At 39.6% G+C, this 17,734-nt stretch overlaps 1 protein-coding gene across 3 annotated transcripts in view; it reads right to left on the reverse strand.

The window, feature by feature from the left end:
* Window positions 1-17,734, reverse strand: part of CD2AP (CD2 associated protein) — a 372,249-nt gene that overhangs the window by 41,385 nt on the left and 313,130 nt on the right. For all 3 annotated transcript variants that reach the window (XM_033938468.1, XM_033938469.1, XM_033938467.1), the window contains exon 14: window positions 1,910-2,025. In XM_033938468.1, coding sequence (XP_033794359.1) covers window positions 1,910-2,025 — 116 coding nt within the window. The remainder of the gene's footprint in view (window positions 1-1,909; window positions 2,026-17,734) is intronic.

A 17,734-nucleotide genomic window follows, 5' to 3' on the forward strand; every position in this document is an offset into this window, starting at 1 on the left:
CGAGAACCCCCTTCAAGAGAAGTGTTAGAGCACTTTCTTTTCGCTTTGGAGCTATCAGAACCTTTATCAAGCTTCAAGTTTAGTTTCTTTATTTTTGATATACCATCTATCAAACAAGTGTCTAAACAGTGTATAATAAAATGAGGTTTAAAAAAAAATGAAAGGGGCAAATTAAAAGAAATATCTTATTAAAAGTTAAAATGCTGGCCAAATTCACTCTGGGGCAAAAGGGAAATAAGGGAGGGGGCAAAATCCCCTAACTGTCCCAACAGTTATTTGGCAACATTAATAAGCTGATCAGAGGCTGAACCTGAGGTCTCCCCAGCATGCACGGCGGAACACGTGGTGCGCACAGGTGCTCTTCCTGTGTCCAACCGACACAAACTTTGCATGAATTCATGTTATAGGAGCATGAGGACTCTATCCCTTATGGTTAAACTCCACAACAAGGCTTTTTGAAGAAGTTTGAGAACTTAGAATTCAAATTGGGAAAAATCTAAGATGGCTGCCACCAGGATTTCCCACTGAAAAAAATGGCTGTAACTCCATCGGAGGACAGCCAGAAACAGCGATTTTAGGATTTTTGAGGTGGGTGAACAAGGTTAATAAATTATAACAAAAAAAACTCCACCAATTTCAGATTCCTACCCCCCTTGAACTATTCTGTGGGCTGTGGCAGCTCTACTCACAGACAAGACCCTGAGAAGATGTGCTGCAGCTTGCCAAAGCTCCTCTCAGAGTAGCTAGAACTTGAAGAGGACCTCTATCACCAGGAAAGCTGACTCTTCAGTTGCTAGTCGGGCCACAGCCGGACTGAGCCTCGACTCCCCCAGCACCAGAATCCAAATGCTGTGAGGAGGGGGGAGGAAAGTGCAGCCGACACTATGTGAACTATGAAGAACTGCAATTGGTGCCCATACAGCTTGCGCTGGCACTCCTGATTAAGTCAAGGAGGAGCAAACAGAAGGGGAAACACACAAGCTCCACAGTTCAAAAGCAGGCTTGCTGAGCAGGTCCCCAAAGGATTCACTTGTCAGCTGCAGACGAAAGTCTGTTCCTTTCATACAGGCTAAGCAGTCACTGTAGCTGAAGAGAAGCACAAAAACAGCAAAAAAATACTTGAAAAACTAAAAAAGAAGATAGAAGAGATCAAAGTTGCTCCTGTAGGTTCGCTTGCAGAAGAAATAACTGACTGGGGTAGCAGAGTGCAGAGAGAAAGAGAAGGTACTAAAACAGTGATCAATCTCTTGCAATGGGCTTGCAAAACCCTTGATTCAGCATACCATCCCTATTCCACTAGAATGTGTCCCGAAAGATAGAGATCTGGATAGAGCTCTCTCCTCAATTATGTAAACGTCAACAGCACAATCCCTAAGAGCTTATACCTAGGCACTGGATCTCAGGTCCATAAATCTTAGTCCATGCCCCAGGAAGCTAGGCCACATAACAAAATCCTGATGCATTGGTCAAAGCTGAAACCATCTGTTAGACGCAGAGAATACTGATAAGTTCTAGGGTTTTATCACTCCTTATGCAAATGATGATGCCACTAAAAGTCAGTATTCTCTGCCTCCATCTGCTGGTTAGGGAGCACAACTCCCTAGACTGGACTAGCAGGATAAAGAAATGTTACTTGTAATTCCTCTCTATTGAAATAGTATGGAACATAATATATTACCATATACAATTTATCAGCATTAGAGAAACAATTAAGGGCTCCTTTTACGAAGCTTTATCACATGCGACTTTTTATCACGCGCTAGCCTAAAAAATGCCACCTGCTCAAGAGGAGGTGGTAGCAGTTAGTGTGGCCGGCAGTTTAGCGCGCACTATTACGCGCGTTAAACTACTTACGCGGCTTCATAAAAGGAGCCCTAAAATTCCTTGAGAAAGCTCTAAAAACACTTACAGAATTACTGCCATTGAAACGTCCAGGCAACCTCTTGCCATGCATTTTTGGTCTGCTTGCAGTAAGATGTGATAAGTTTTCTGAGGTAGGCTTTACATCATCAAAACTCAATAGCTCTAAAGAAAAACAAAACAGAAATGATACTTGATTATTTATAGTAGCAAAACAGAAAACAAAGTTCAATTTTGATTTGAAACTTTGATAAAGTTTAGGAAAAGATATAAAATATTTCAGAGATTAATGCTGCATCCTAGCACTGAAAATGACTATCAAGTAGGGCTCTAATAATAATAATAATTTTATTTCTTATATACCGCCAAAGCCATGGTAGTTCTAGGCAGTTTACAGTAAGAAGAGCTGGACAATCAGAGACATAGTTACAATATAGAATCAATGAATACAAGTACAATGAATGCAAGCACAGTAACAAAAGCTGGACAATCAGCGACATGGTTATAATGTAGAAGCAATGAATATCAGTATACAGAATAGAAGAGATAATGAACGGAATAGGAGAGATAATGAACGGACAAATTCTTAGGTAACAAATCAGTTGAACAGTTTCGTTTTTACTAATTTTCTAAACTAAAATAGGTTGAGGAGTGCATGATAATGTTTCCCAGCCAATCGTTCAGTTTGCCTGCCTGAAAGCTAGAGTTCTGTCCAGGAATCTTTTGTAACAGCAGACCTTTATTGTTGGGTGGGTAAATATGAGGATTCTACGTGTGGGTCTGGTAGTATAACCCAGATTAAAGTGGGAAACCAGGTATATAGGGGCCAAACCAAAGATTGATTTGAAACAGAGACAAGAAAATTTAAACAAAACTCTTGCTTTGAGGGGCAGCCAATGGAGTTTTTGATAATAGGGACTTATGTGTTCCCATTTTTTTAAAACCGAAAATCAGGCGAACTGCCGAATTTTGAATAATTCGGAGTCTTTGAAGGGTTTTCTTGAATGTTCCCAGATAGATGATGTTGCAATAGTCCAGCATGCTTAGAATAGAAGACTTCACCAGTAAACAGAATGATGCTGCATCAAAGTATTTTCTGATGGTTCTTAGTTTCCATAATATCGAGAAGCATTTTCTAGTCAATAAATCCGTGTGAGTGTCTAAAGTAAGGTATCAGTCGAGAGTCACTCCTAGAATTTTTATGGAATCGACAATAGGGAAGTCCTCTCTATTCAAGGAAATTTTAGAATTTTTGATTTTATCGTTAGGGTTCGGCAGAAAAAATGTGGTTTTATCTGAGTTGAGTTTCAGTTTGAATTCTGTCATCCATAATTCAATTTGTTTTAGGACAAATGCCAGGTGATTCTTTGTCTCTGACGTTAGGTTTGTGAGGGGAAGAACTATAGTGATGTCATCTGGGTAGATATAGAATTTGACTTTTAAGCTTTGAAATAGATTCCCTAATGGGGCAAGGTAGATGTTAAACAGGGTAGGGGATAGAGGGGAACCCTGTGGATCTCCGCAAGTGTTTGTCCATTTGCAGGATTGTTTATTATCACTGTAGACTTGGTAAGATTTTTGCTCAAGAAACCCTGGAACCAATTTAACACTTTACCAGAAAGTCCAATTGATTCCAGACAGTCAATTAGAATGTCCTGATCGACTAAGTCAAAAGCACTGCTTAGATCTAGTTGTAGGAATAGTGCACTAGAACCTTGGCTGAATAAATTATGGAGGAGATCTAGTAGTGAAGCTATAACTGTTTCAGTGCTAAAACCTGAACAGAAACCTGACTGATTCTTATATTTAAAAAAAAAAAAAAAAAATCACTTTACCAAATCAATTAAAAAACAAACAAACAAACAAACAAAAAAAACCCAGCTATGTCAATTGAATTTCTTCTTAAAGTTGCTCATGGGGACTCTGAGGACTTGGAGACTGAACTCTGACCCTTTAAGGGAGGAATGCTGGCTTAGTGCCTAACCCTCAGTAAATAATAAATACTCAATTTATTCTTTTGTTATATGGGAGTTCAGATTCCACCATTTCAAACGAAATTGGTAGGAGTGGTGCTCTTCATTATTCCCTTCACAATTCTTATATCATAACTTAATTTTCTTTATAACTTATTTAATTTTTTAATTTATTAGATATTTATTAAATATTTAAAATTGAACTTATCTTTTAGTCCTTAAGGTTCCCCTTCCCGACGCATTTCGTTTGTCTTTATCAAGGTCAGGGGAACTAAGGATAAACAAAAGCTTGTTCCATTTCCTACTGCCGCTGGCTAAAGCATTTTTCCCTGTCTGGCTCACAATCTGTCTAATATACCTGAGGCAAGTGACTTGCCCAAGGTTACAAGGAGCAGTGTGGGTTTGAACCTACAACCTCAGGGTGCTAAGGCTGTAGCTCTAACCCCTGCGCCATACTCTCAGACATAGTATGGTAGAAGATAGCATGGCAAACATTGTCTGACAGAGATGGCAAAACATAGTTAACAAAGCATGGTAAAACATAATATGAAAAAACATGGTATGGTGAGACATAGCATGGCGAGCATAGAATGGCAAAACATAACATGACAAACATAGAATTAGAAAGCATAAATAACATAGTATGACACGACTTGGCAAAAAATGGTAAGGCAAGTGTGCATGACGAAACATATCATGGAAGAAATGGAACGGATACCCTATGCAAAATTGGGCCTAAAATCAAAGAAGAAAGCTTCTGTAAAACACAGCATGACTTTTGTCTATGCCCTTTAGGTCTGAAGGCCTCTTAATGTGCTTTATTCTAGTTTTTATTCCACATTTTGTTCTGAACAATTCTAGAAGATGAACAAAAATTTACAGTTTCAAAACTGTGTTAAACAAACTTGCAGATCTTTTGCACCCTTTTTCTAATCCCTTTTACATATCACTTTATGTAGTTTTATTTTGTTGGTTTTTTATATAGGTTATTCAATTTAGAAAGGTTGAATGTAAGATGTACAATATCCTTTCTAGATCCACTATCCTTATAAAACAGGGCTAAGCAAATGAACAGATCACCTTTGTCAGCAGTAATACTCAAATCTGATGTTTACATTGTACTACTCTATTATATTACTCAAATTCTTAACTAGCAATAGACTCTTAGGCCCCAATTCTGTAAACTGCGCCTAACTTTCAGCGTGGTTTAGGCGTCCAGTTTAAATGGTTGACGAGCGATTTAAGAGTCTTAACAAGCGTTAATTGGGACTTAGAAAAGGTTAGGTGTGACCTAGGCATCGGAAGAATATAAATGCAAGGTAGATGCGAGTTTTTGGAAAAGTCACATCCAAGTATGTAGACATGGGTGTAACGAAGGTGTAACCTGGGCGTGGTTAAGGATAGGCACAAGATAGACGCTGGTTCGGCAACAGACTGCGACTAAACATTGTGGAAATTGTAGGCGAATGAAAAGCTGGTCTAAGTGTGGTTTCTGCTTGGGCTGAGCTTGGGTTTCTATGGACGGAACATAGACGTGCTTTGGGCTTCCGAAATGATATATTCTACTTAGACTTCAGGAATCAGGTTTTTTCCTCTTTTTCCATTCCTAATAGATTTAATAAGCCACCATATCAATAGAGCACATCAATATAAACATATTGCATGGAAAACATACTACTTTTCTGCCCAAACAGTAATATGATTTACTGATTACACCATATTTGGCTTTCCTGCTAAAAAGAACCCCCTTTTTTCTCACCAAACAGGGCTGCAATCAGCTCTTTCTTGAGAGCAAAGAAAGAACATGAAAAAGATATCAATATTGCACACATTACTTCATTTCTCAGAGCTTAAAAATAGAAAAACCTTATACAGATCTTAACATGCATTTTCTTTCCTTGAAAATGGAGGTGTGCAACTACACAAAGCTGACCTCATTGCAAGATTATCAAGGTGCACCTTCAAGGTAGAATGTCACAATTACAAGATGCGCTGGGTGTTGAACTCACAACCTCTGTATGATCAGCACAGGATTTTAACACATTGAGCTACATCAGCTTCTACTCAGGTGGATCTCACTACAGGTCAGTAAGCTATGATATGACAGGGGAATCAGAGAAAATGGAGTGGAAGGTGGCGTAGCTCAATGAGTAAAAGCTCTGTGCTGATCTTGCAGAGGTTGTGAGTTCAACTCTCGGCCTGTATTTTACTTGTGGCATTGTACCTTGCAGGTGCACCTTGATGACTCACAATGAGGTCAGCATTGTGTAGCTGCACACCTCCCTTTGCAATGAACTAGAAGCTACATTCAAGTCTGTTCTGTGTGTTATTCTGTTTTTAAGCTTGGCCAAATGAAGTTATGGGCTTTCTCTTTGCTTTGAAGAATGAGCTGATTGTAGCAATGTTTAATGAGAAAGAGAGTGTTATTTAGAGCAAGGAACCTAAAGCTGTGATTTTCATGTGCTGTAATTAGCTAATAACATTGCTTCTTTAGGAAATTTTAAATTCAATATGCTTGTATGGATGTGTCCTGTTTATGTAGTGCCTTAACAAAATAAAAATCCCTGAACTGTATTTAAAAGATCACTTTGGAAACATCTAAAAACATCTCTCAAATAACGTCTATGGGATGCCCAGAGAAAGCTCATTGGATGTCCTAGGCTGCCTAAATATTATGTATCTTGCTAAAGCCTTTTTGAAGCTTAAACCACGTATATCTAAAGCCTATACGATGCTCAAACTCCTATGCTTTACACTTCTTATAGCAGCTAATTTTACCATTACTATACAGGTTTCTGTGTAGCACAGGAGTGAAGCTTATACTCTTCTACGCTGATGATTCCAGTTCAACTCCCAATCAGTACCTCTCAGTCAAAAAGTAATATTACACTTATCCTTTTAAACATGGCATACTTTATTACTTTTTTTGTTTTTATATTGTTGAAGTATACAATTCTGAAATAATGAAGAAAAAGGATATAACAGGGCAGTGAGATCTACCTTGTTCTGTCTCCTAGCAGAATTAACTGCCATTCACTACCTATAAGGAGCAGTATAATCAAATCAGAATTGCTATTTCTGTATGGCTCATTGTCTAGCACAGTGAATTAGAATGAAGGTTAGCGTGTAAACATGGCACGTTTTTTCAAAATTCACACTGATGTTCCCAGTTCAACTCCCACTGAAACTAATATATTATAAATATCCTTTTAACATGGTATGTTTTTATTATGCTTTTAATGATGGTATACTTTGGGTTTATTATGTTAAAGCTTACAATCCTGAAATAATGATAACAAATCACTAAAAAAAACACATTTTTATATATAACTTTTTGGGAACGGGTATAGGATGCCTATAACACGCTCATTGCAACTTGCGCCACATGGACGTTTAAACCACGCCTAAAACTAGGTGCAGTCTACAGAATTGGGGCCTTAATGTCCTGTAACCAAACTAACACCAACTGAATATTTTAAACCAAAAGCTAAACAAGAATTTGAAATGACATGGATTCAAGTGTCTTCTGGAACAGCTGAGGGATGAGGTTAGGATAGTGTTTTGATACAGTTTCTACTTTGTTTCAAGAGAAAAAGAAATCTCCCAAAATTATTTTTCTCTCATTGCCTGGTTTAATGTACAACAAACCAAAATAGGCTATTCAGGGAATAGAAAAACAAATAAAAAGAACAAAATAAGGGACCATTTTAGAAAAGGATAGCATGTGCTAATGGACATTAGAATGCACAAACTGTTACGTGTCCTACTTTATACCTATAGGCCAGGTGGCATATAAGGACCACCCTAATAAACCAGTAACACCCAACTCCTAATTCTCAAGAGATGCTGAGCAGGCTACTTTTACACCGTACACCAGAGATGGAGGAACTAACAATTATTACTTTATAGCAGCTTCTGCTAGGCTGGTTTAAAAGCACACTAGTACTGAGCTCCAGAGCAACTTGATATCTGTGAAACTCAGAGAACTACTGTTGCAGTAGATGTTCTAGCCATGAAAATTCAGCAAGTTATATTATGCTATGTTAATCAGGTTTAATATTCCGCCTTTACCTATTCAGTTCAAGGTCAGATTACATTACAAGAGGTTGGGTCAGCTACCCAAGAAATTACAATGGACAGATTGAAACGGATATTCAATTAGGTTGCTGGTTCAGATATATCAATATAACTATTCATACAGTTAGGTCATAGCTTCTAATACATAGTTAGAAGTACGTCATTATCATCTCTTCATTTTGTCCCAAGAGTTGCATTAGACCAGGGATCTCAAAGTCCCTCCTTGAGGGCCGCAATCCAGTCAGGTTTTCAGGATTTCCCCAATGAATATGCATTGAAAGCAGTGCATGCACATAGATCTCATGCATATTTATTGGGGAAATCCTGAAAACCCGACTGGATTGCGGCCCTCAAGGAGGGATTTTGAGACCCTTGCATTAGACTGTTTAAAAATAGCCTTAAATAATTCCCATTACTTCAGGGTAGGCTCCCTGAATCTGAGGAAGTGGTCACAAGCTCGTAATGTAAATGGTAGTCTGTTCTAACATTTAGCTAATTGATATTGGATAGATAAGGTAAATTGCTTAGTAGACTTTATATTGCTGCATGCTTGGAATTTTAAGCATAAAAGATGTCTGGTGGAATATCTGTTGGAGGCACTCTGGAATAAAATGACCAACTCTGTTAGGTAGTCGGAGGCATTCCCTTTCAGGATCTTAAAGGAAGTGATGCCTAATTTAACTTGATCCTTGCAGTTATGGGCAGCTAATGTAGTTTCATATAGTAGGGCTGTAGGTATTCTTATTTCCAAAGCCAATATAAGACTCTTACTGCTGCATTTTGAACTGCCATGAGAACAGGCTACTGGGCTTGATGGACCATTGATCAGACCAAGTAAGGCTATTCTTATGTTCTTAGTTGTAGACACGATAGCAATGTTTTAGACTAAAGCAGGGTAGGCAATTCTGGTCGAGAGCCGGAGCCAGGTCAGATTTTCAGGATCTCCACCATGAATATGTATGAGATGGATTTGCATGCACTGCCTCCTTGAGATGCAAATCTATCTCACGCATATTTATTGTGGATATCCTGGCTCCGGCTCTCGAGGACCAGAATTGTCTACCCCTGGACTAGAGCAAAGAACTAGTGTTACATTACAAAAGTCTAGTTGAGATAGGATTAGGGATTGCACTAAAATTCAGAAAGCCTCTGTTTTGCATTTTCTGATGGATTTTAGCTTTCTCATCACAAGGAAAGATTGTTTTATTACTGATTGTATATGGCTCTTTATGAATAGGTGGTTATCAATTTCTACTCCTAAGATTTGGGATTGTAGTTCTAATGGAAAGTCTGTGTCTTTTACTTTAATCCTTGGAGTGTAGCCTGGGTCAGTCAATGGTTCTAGCCAAAGGAATTTGGTTTTGTTCTTATTTAGTTTGAGGCATTGGGTTAAGGTCTAGTTTTCTATGATTTGGGAACAGTGGTGAGGGTACTGACTAATGCAGCTGCTACAGGTAGCATGAACATTGTTGGCTGCATATGTGCGATGTTTATTCATACAAGATCTAGGTTGGCTACCAAAGATTGCTTTAGAAGGTTTAGAAGTGGGGGACTAGGAGGGTGTCAGCTATCAGAAAGTTCACCATCCCTACTTACAGCATAGTGCCGAGTGGTTAGGAAGCCTTGGAACCAGGAGAGGACTGGGCTGCTAAATCCCAAATCACTGAAGATTTCGGACATTCAATCAAGGTCTACTAGGTCAAATGTGCTGCTTAGCTCAAATTGGATTAAGATTGCGTTGCGACCCTTGATTAGTAGTTCTTTCCCATACATTACTAATACTGCGACCACTGTCTCGGTGCTCTGATTTTTCCTGAATCCCAATTGTGAAGAGTGGAGAATACTGAAGCATTGTAAGTAGCATTTGAGTTGTTCTGTGACATATCCATCCTCAATTTGATAAATTGTGGGATGGAAGCTACTGGCTGATAACTGGTCACATCAGAGGGGCTGAGTTTTGAGTTCTTGGGAATGGGCGCTAAGATAATTCATCCTCCTGATTTGGGGAAAAGGCTAGTTTTTAGGTGATTGCTGAGCCATTGGATTATTTTTTCTATGGTGGTTGGGGTGGCTGCTTTGATCAGGTATCAAGACTGCAGTATGCTTTGGAGTATTTGTCTCTGAATGTAATCTCTTCAGAATCATTCTAAGATCTGACTACTGATATTTCCATAGGTGATTTTGTTGCAGGGGATCTAGCTGGATTGGTTGGGGGGGGGGAGGTAGCTGTCTCATGTGGATTGAATCTTTGTTTTAAAATAGTTGGCTAGTTCTGGGGCTGTTGGAATAAAGGAGTTGTCACCATTTGTGATCTTCGTGTTGGTTAGATTATCTAATATTGAAAACAGTTTGTTGATTTTAAGATTATCTTCTGTGCTGATCTGTTTAGAGTAGTACTTTTTCTTCTTTTGTGGCAATAGTGATTTATATTCTAGGATTTTCTGGCACCATTTAGTCTTGTTTTCTGGGGACGGGTGTTTATGCCAGTAGAGCTCAGCTTGTCAGCAAGCTCTTTTTAGTGGCATATGTGTTGAGCTGAACCATTTCTCTGATGATCTTTAGATTCTTTTGCTGTATTTGAGTGGGCTAGTTTGGTTAGGATTTGTTCATTGATCATTTTTCAATGGTACAGGAAGTCTTTGTCAGGTATGGGGAGGGATAAAAATGAGTTATGCATTTCATTCCAGTATGATTCTGGGGCTACTTTGTTTCTATACTAAGAGGCCACTCAGGGGGTCGATTTGTTATTATATCCCTTTCCAGAATATGGTAAATTTTAGTAGGTGGTCTGCCTTAGGTATTTTGGATAGGGAATTAAATTCTAGGTAGCTTGTGGGTGTTTTTTTGCATGAAGTTAAGGGAGGCGAGAAGATCTAACTGATGGCCCTTTTCATGTGTGGGTTGTTGAAACAAGGGTTTGAGGTCTAGTTCATTTAAAAGTTCAAGGAATTCAGGGTTTGAGCGTTTGAGGTTGAGTCAAGGTGGAGGCTGAGGTTTCCTATGATGAAAGTTGAATCATATTGCACTGTGGCTGGTGAGATGATGTCTGAGAACTGTGGTTCAGCTTCTAGCCACATTCCAGGAGGGCTGTAGAATAGTATGCAGCAGATGGGACGTTGGCAAGAGTCACTGTTTATGTTTACCATTAATAGTTCTAGAGAGGTAAGAGTTAAAGATTCCATGATTTTGATATGAAAGGATGATTTGTGCAGTATTGCCAGTCTGTTGCCCCTGCGACCAATTCTTGACAGATTCAGATAATCCTGAATCTTAGGAGCAGAAATTGATAACCATCTATCCATGAAGAGCCACGTACAATCAATAATAAACAATCTTTCTTTGTGATGAGAAAGATAAAATCAATCAGAAAATGCTACAAAATAGAGGCTTTCTGAATTTTAGTGCAATTATCCATCCAATATCAATTACTTAAATGTTAATGTAGTCTAATGGGCAGAGTAGCTGTAATCAGGGGTCATCTTGCATTGGTATCCATTTTCCAGTTAGAAAGAGGAAGCCGGGTTGTAATTCATGAAGCAGATTTTTTATAATTTCAGTCTTGTTGACCACTGATCTTGCATTAATATATCCACATGGGATTGAGGCGAGTATGATTTCACTATTGTAGGTGGATGGGAATCTTATTAGGCTGTGGTCCAACCAACGTTGGGATTACCCATTGTATGTGGTCTGCGGAATTTATCATAGGGTGACTCCATGGTGGGACTGTGTGCTCTGAGGGGATATCTGATCTGCTGTTGGAATGGGCGGTGTAGGCACTGGTTTGTTTGGTGCTGATCATTAGGCAAAGAATTGTTATGAGGTACCAACTTATTTTGGTTAGTCATTATAAAAGATTGAGTTGGTGTAATATAGTTTACTTAGCGAGTTATCAGAAAAATCTTCATGGACTCTACATCATACAAAATATGGGCAGTCCGATTAATTTTCAATCTGAAAAAATTGGATCACGTCACACCTTATTACCAAAGACTAAATTGGTTACCAGTCGAGGCCAGAGTCAGATTTAAGTTTGGTTGTATAAGCTAAAAAGTTTTACATGGTTTATAATAATAATAATAATAACTTTATTTTTGTATATCACAGCAGTTCAGAGTGGTTTACAGAGGAAGAGACTGTGCACATACAGCTATGTTACAGAAAAGACTTTCAAGTTACATTAGCAAGTCGAGAGTAGTCAGGTACATCCGGAGGCATATCAGAGATACAACAAGGCAGGAAGGGAGTCAGAGAAATTTATCAAAGAGATAGGTTTTAATTGATTTCCTGAAGGTTTGGTAGGAGGGTGCATTTGAAATGAGGGTGGTTAGACATTTATTCCATTTGCCTGCTTGGAATGACAGAGATCTATCAAGGAATCGCTTGTAGATACAGCCCTTCAAGGATGAGAAGGCAAATAGATAGGTACTATGTGTGCAGGTGGTGCCTGGAAATTCAAAACGGTGTGACAGGTAGATTGGGGATGAACCTGTTAGGGTTTTGAAGCAGAGGCAGGCAAACTTGAAGATGACCCTTGCTGTCCTTCGAGCATGCAGTGTAGTTTTCTGTAATACGGGCTTACATGATCCGATTTTTTGAGGCCATAAATGAGATGGATGGTGGCATTCTGAATGACTCTCAAACGTTTGATGGTTTTCTTAAGGATCCCAAGTATATGATATTGCAGTAATCTAAGATGTTTAAGATTAGAGATTGAACCAGCAGTCTAAAAGAGAGGAAGTCAAAATAGTGTTTGATGGTGCAAAGTTTCCAAAGGATGCAAAAGCATTTTTTAAACCTGAGCATTAGTATGGTCTTCAAGAGTCAGGCAATCGGTCCAGGATGACTCCAAGGATTTTGATAGTAGAATTGATTGGGTAATTTAACCCTTTTAATTTCAAAGAGGTATTAATTAGCTTGTAGTTAGGACTTGCCAAGAAAATCTTGTTTTTTTCTGGGTTCAGTTTTAATTTGAATTGTGTAGTCCATTGTTCTAGTGAGGACAGATGAGGTGAGTTGTTCTGTCTCTTGTGTCAGTGAGGTTATGGGAATGATAATTGTGATGTCATCTGCGTATATATACGATTTCAATTTTAAGTCAGATAACATATGACCCAATGATGCCATGTAGACGTTGAATAGAGAAGGGGAGAGAGGGGAGCCCTGTGAAACTCCGCAGGGATTATACCAAGATTGGGAGAGGGTTGCATAACAGTGAACCTGGTAAGTGCGGTTTTTTAAGAAGCCTGTAAACCAGTTTAGTACCTGTCCAGAAATGCCAATAGAATCGAGGCATCTAAGCAGAATGTCATGTTCAACAAAGTCAAAGGCACTGCTCAAGTCGAACTGAAGTACCAGTGTGCTTTTTCCCAGGGAAAACAAATGGAAGAGGTAATCAGTCAGTGAAGCTAAGACAATTTCCGTACTGTAATTTGTGCGAAAACCAGACTGAGAGTCGTGTAGAATGTAGAACTTCTCTAATATTTCATGAGATCAAGGTTAACGAGACCTTCCAATTAGTTTGAGGAAAAATGGTTATGTTGGCAATGGGTCTGTAGTTGGCAGCCGAGGAGATTGGCTCCTTGGAGTTTTAATAATAGGAGTTACAAGGATATGGCCGAGTTCAACTGGAAAGTAGCCAGTGGACAAACATAGAGAAACCCAGTTGAAGAGTTCAGCTTTGAATAGGAAGGGGGCTGATTTCATGATAGACGGTGGGTAGTTGTCCAATAGGCAATTGGTTTTTGCATATTTAGAGTAGAGCTTGAGAAATTGGTTCCAATCTGGAATTTCTAAGTGCTTCTAGGTCATGTCAGCAATTGAACCTTCATTTTCTAAAGCAGGTTGGTTGATTATTGGGTCTATGCTAGTAGCTACAAGAGACGATTTCAAGTTGTGAATTTTAGTGGTGAAGTAGTCGGCTAGGTTTGCAGCAGAGGGTGGGAGATCTGTGTTAGAACGTTTATATAAATCAATATCAAACAGAGAATTGACTATTCTGAAAAGTTCTTTGCTATTCAGCGAAGGAGAATTAATTGTTTGGGAATAATGTTTACAACGCTTTTCTTTAATCAATTCTTTTATACTCTTTAACTTTTAGTCGCCAGATGAATCTGTCCTTATCTTTCCCTGATTTATACCATGTTCTTTCCAATTTGCGTACTTCTCGTTTTAAAGCTAATAGTATCAGCATCAAACCAGCTGTCCTGATGGACGATGTGTTTTTTTTTACATAGTTTCAATGGTGCAATATTGTTTAGAACCTGATCACTGAAATTTTTCCATTCTAGGATGAAATTTGGATCTAAGTCAGAATTGGATATTAAGTTATAGTGTGACCAAAATTCTACTGGGCTCAATTGTCCTCTTGTCCAAATCATTTTCTCTTTGAGACTGATCCTTGGTTTCCTTTTGGATTGTTTTTTGATCCAGCCTAATTCAAAATTACATAGAAGGTGGTCCGACCAAGGGGCGTTAGCCCAGGTTTCACCTTTAAAACTTACACTGGGGGTAGTTGGAACATTGGAAAGAAATGTAATCAAATCTAAGTGGTGACCTTTCTTATGGGTTTTAGTCGGAGGTGGCTTGGAAAGCCTAGGGATGTGAGGAAGGAGAGTAGATCTACTACGTTGGAATTCTCTTCCTGCTCGAGGTTGTAAATTAACGTCACTGGCTACAAGGTTGTAGGCGCCGGCTACCAAGTTTGTAAGGAGGAATTCGCAGAGGTCTTCTTTTGCTAGGTTCCATTTGTTAGGGGCATATAAAATATTGTAACGATCAAATTATCTTTTTTTCAGTCCTCTTTGGATATTTTGCAAGTGTGAATTTCCAGATATTGGTTAGTTTAGAGTCTAGTATTGAAACTCAAAATGATCTCGGAGAATTATTGCTAAACCACCACCTCTTTTTGAGTTTCTTGATAGAGGAATAATTTTTGTAATCTAAAGGTAGTATATCACCTATGATAGCATCCTGATCAGAAATTAGCCATGTTTCGGTTAGAAGTAAAATATCTAGGTGGGGTTTCTTCCAGCCAGTCTTTGACTAATTGGGCTTTGTTCCTAACCGAGCTGATGTTCAGATATGCTCCCGAAATAATGTACTGTTCTGAAGAGTTGAGGGCTCAGCACATTGTAAGGATTTTAGGAATCGTTTCTTTGTGCGATGGTCTAGAGGAGTGGTGGGTGGCATTAACCACAGAGATTGGGAAAGGTCCCGTTTCCATGCAATCATGAAGGACATGGGGGGGTGGGGGGGGAGTAATTTTTCAGGCACGGTGATTCTATCCCATGTTAAGTAGGTTGGGATTGGTTCAAATGCTAAGGCTCTTGAAACCCAACCTCTCATACCTAGCAAGTAGAGAAGGAGAAAGGCTATAAACTTTCCTGTAGAGTCAGTCATGTTGGCCCCGGGATTAAAAAGAAAGATTTAAATAGAATGAAACTAAAACCTACCGATCGAAGGGGGTGGAGCAGGCTGGCCGGACATGCAAATATTAAAATTGTCTGGAATCAAGTTAAATTGGCTAAACATGCAAGTACTTATTATCTTAACCAGACATGCAAATACTTATCAGATTATCCAGACTTAGGTTATTCAGTCATGCAGATACTTAGGTTGTCCGGTCATGCAAATACTTATCAGATTGGCAAGTTAGGGCAGGCACCGGCAATAGGCTTCCACACCTGTTGGTGGGCCACGCAGGGCGGAACCTGGCAGCTGGGTGGAGGGTGCTGTGGTGGAAGCTTCTTTTGCTCTGCTCTGTCGCTTTGCAAAGGCGTGCGCTAAGGCACGCGCCTTTGCCTTGCACCTTAGCTGGGGCGCCGAATGGCTGTGCGCCGTTAATTCAGCTGGAATTTAAACTGTTCCCGGCAGGCCTGGGATGGGCAGAGCGGGCTCTTACGCCCGGCGGGGCCGGGGCCGGAACGAGGCTCCGAAGCTGAGCCAGTTTTTTTGTTGCTGGCGTTGCCGGTGAGTTTCACCCTCTGCAGTTCAGGCTCTGATGCTGAGCCGTCCAGCAACTGCCAACGTCGGGGCTGGTGTGGGCGACTTTCCCATCTCTGCAAGATTCAAATTCACTCCCGGCAGGCCTGGGATAGGCAGAGCATCTGATTCTCTGTGGGATAATTTTCTATTCATTAATTCACAACGCCCAAGACATAATTGTAAGTTGTTTGCTTTTCCATTGGTAAAGGGTCATTTAAACAAGAGCTATTTTCAACGACTCCTATCTTTTCAGGCAGCTTTTTTGTGATAAAGAATTTGTAAATCTGTTAGTTAGCTCTGTCTCTTACCAGCAGTTTAGGAAATTATTGAAAACCTACTTATTTAAGAAATTTTTATAATTTCTAGGTCATTTGTTTTTATTGTCACTGTTCAATTTTCTTTTGTAAACTGCAAAGAACTCTTAAGGTAGTGCGGTATATAAATACATTTTTATTTGAGCGAATTCACATTAGAAGATTAGTGCCCTATAGCAGGTAGGTTAGATGCTGTGATTATCTCTGAGTAGGCTTATGCTAAGTGGTTGGCTCCCTGTAGTCTATGTGATTAATTGCTATAATTGTGTCCGAGTGTGCACCATGAGTGACATCAGTTGGAAATGACACTTGGGGAGATTTTGGTCAGGGTGGGTTATGGGTCACCATTAGCCGTGCTGGATGGTGTCTGCAGGTGGAATGCAAGGCCTCCTTTGAAGGAATGATGGATGTGGTAGTAAGGTTACCTTGAATTAGTAGAATAGTTATACAGTAGTGAATTGTACATTGGTCTCTATGTATAGGGTAAGAGTGAATCTGTGATAAGTGGGGTAATGAGAGGTTTGGAAGCAGAAGACTCAATGAAGATTTTCCTTAGGCAGAATCAGCTGGAGAGTTGAGAGTAATGCATAGTAGTATAAATATGAGTCTAGGGGTGGGTTAGATGAGAGGGATTAAGCCACAGCAGATGTGTATAGTTGCAGCTGTGGAAAACTATTTTTAAAGTCACTAGAAGTTTGAGATCTGGTGTTTGTAACAATTACTTGGAGAACAGAAGGTGTGAAATAGGAGAGGGAAATGATACCTGGGATGCAGTTGGTCTAAGTCAGTGGTTCTTAACCTGGGTTCGACCGAACCCCAGGGGTTCGGTGAGTCAGTCTCGCGGGTTCGGCGGAGGTCAAAACACACCTCCGACTCATATAGCGCTTCAGTCACGTTCAATCATCTATCAGTTATTCAGTGATTTTGATCAAGACTGATCGTGTACTCGGTTTCTTGATCTATCAATCTGTAACTAACGCCTTATATACATCAATCAATTCCTGATCAAAATTTGTGATTTAACTGATAGATGATTGAACGTGACCGAAGTGCTTATGATTCGTGATGATATGCCCCGCTTGTCCATAATTGGCTGCAGGTGATCACGCAACATTGCTTGGCCTATCTGTGCTGCAGGGGATTTGATGCGCACAGTAGTTGAATTGTAACTATTGTGATGGTATGTCGTGTGATACCTATCTTAATATTTTAATCCCTTACTAACTACGTCGAGCAAAATACGAAAGTGGTCGGACGAATATGTACAATATGGATTCACATGTATAACGGAACGTGATGGGAGTCAGCGTCCTAATTGCATGATTTGCAATGCCAAGTTGAGTAATACTAGTCTAGCTCCGGCAAAACTAAGGAACACTTCCTTAAGCTGCATGGAGATGGAAAATACAAGAACACAACGCTCGCTGAATTCAAGGTGAAGAGAGCAAGATTCGATGAAAAGGCTACTCTGCCTGTTCTCGGCTTTGTACCCATCAACAAACCGATCCTCACAGCATCGTACGA

The sequence above is a fragment of the Geotrypetes seraphini genome, chromosome 3 (assembly GCF_902459505.1).
Source record: "Geotrypetes seraphini chromosome 3, aGeoSer1.1, whole genome shotgun sequence".
NCBI classification, from domain to species: domain Eukaryota; kingdom Metazoa; phylum Chordata; class Amphibia; order Gymnophiona; family Dermophiidae; genus Geotrypetes; species Geotrypetes seraphini.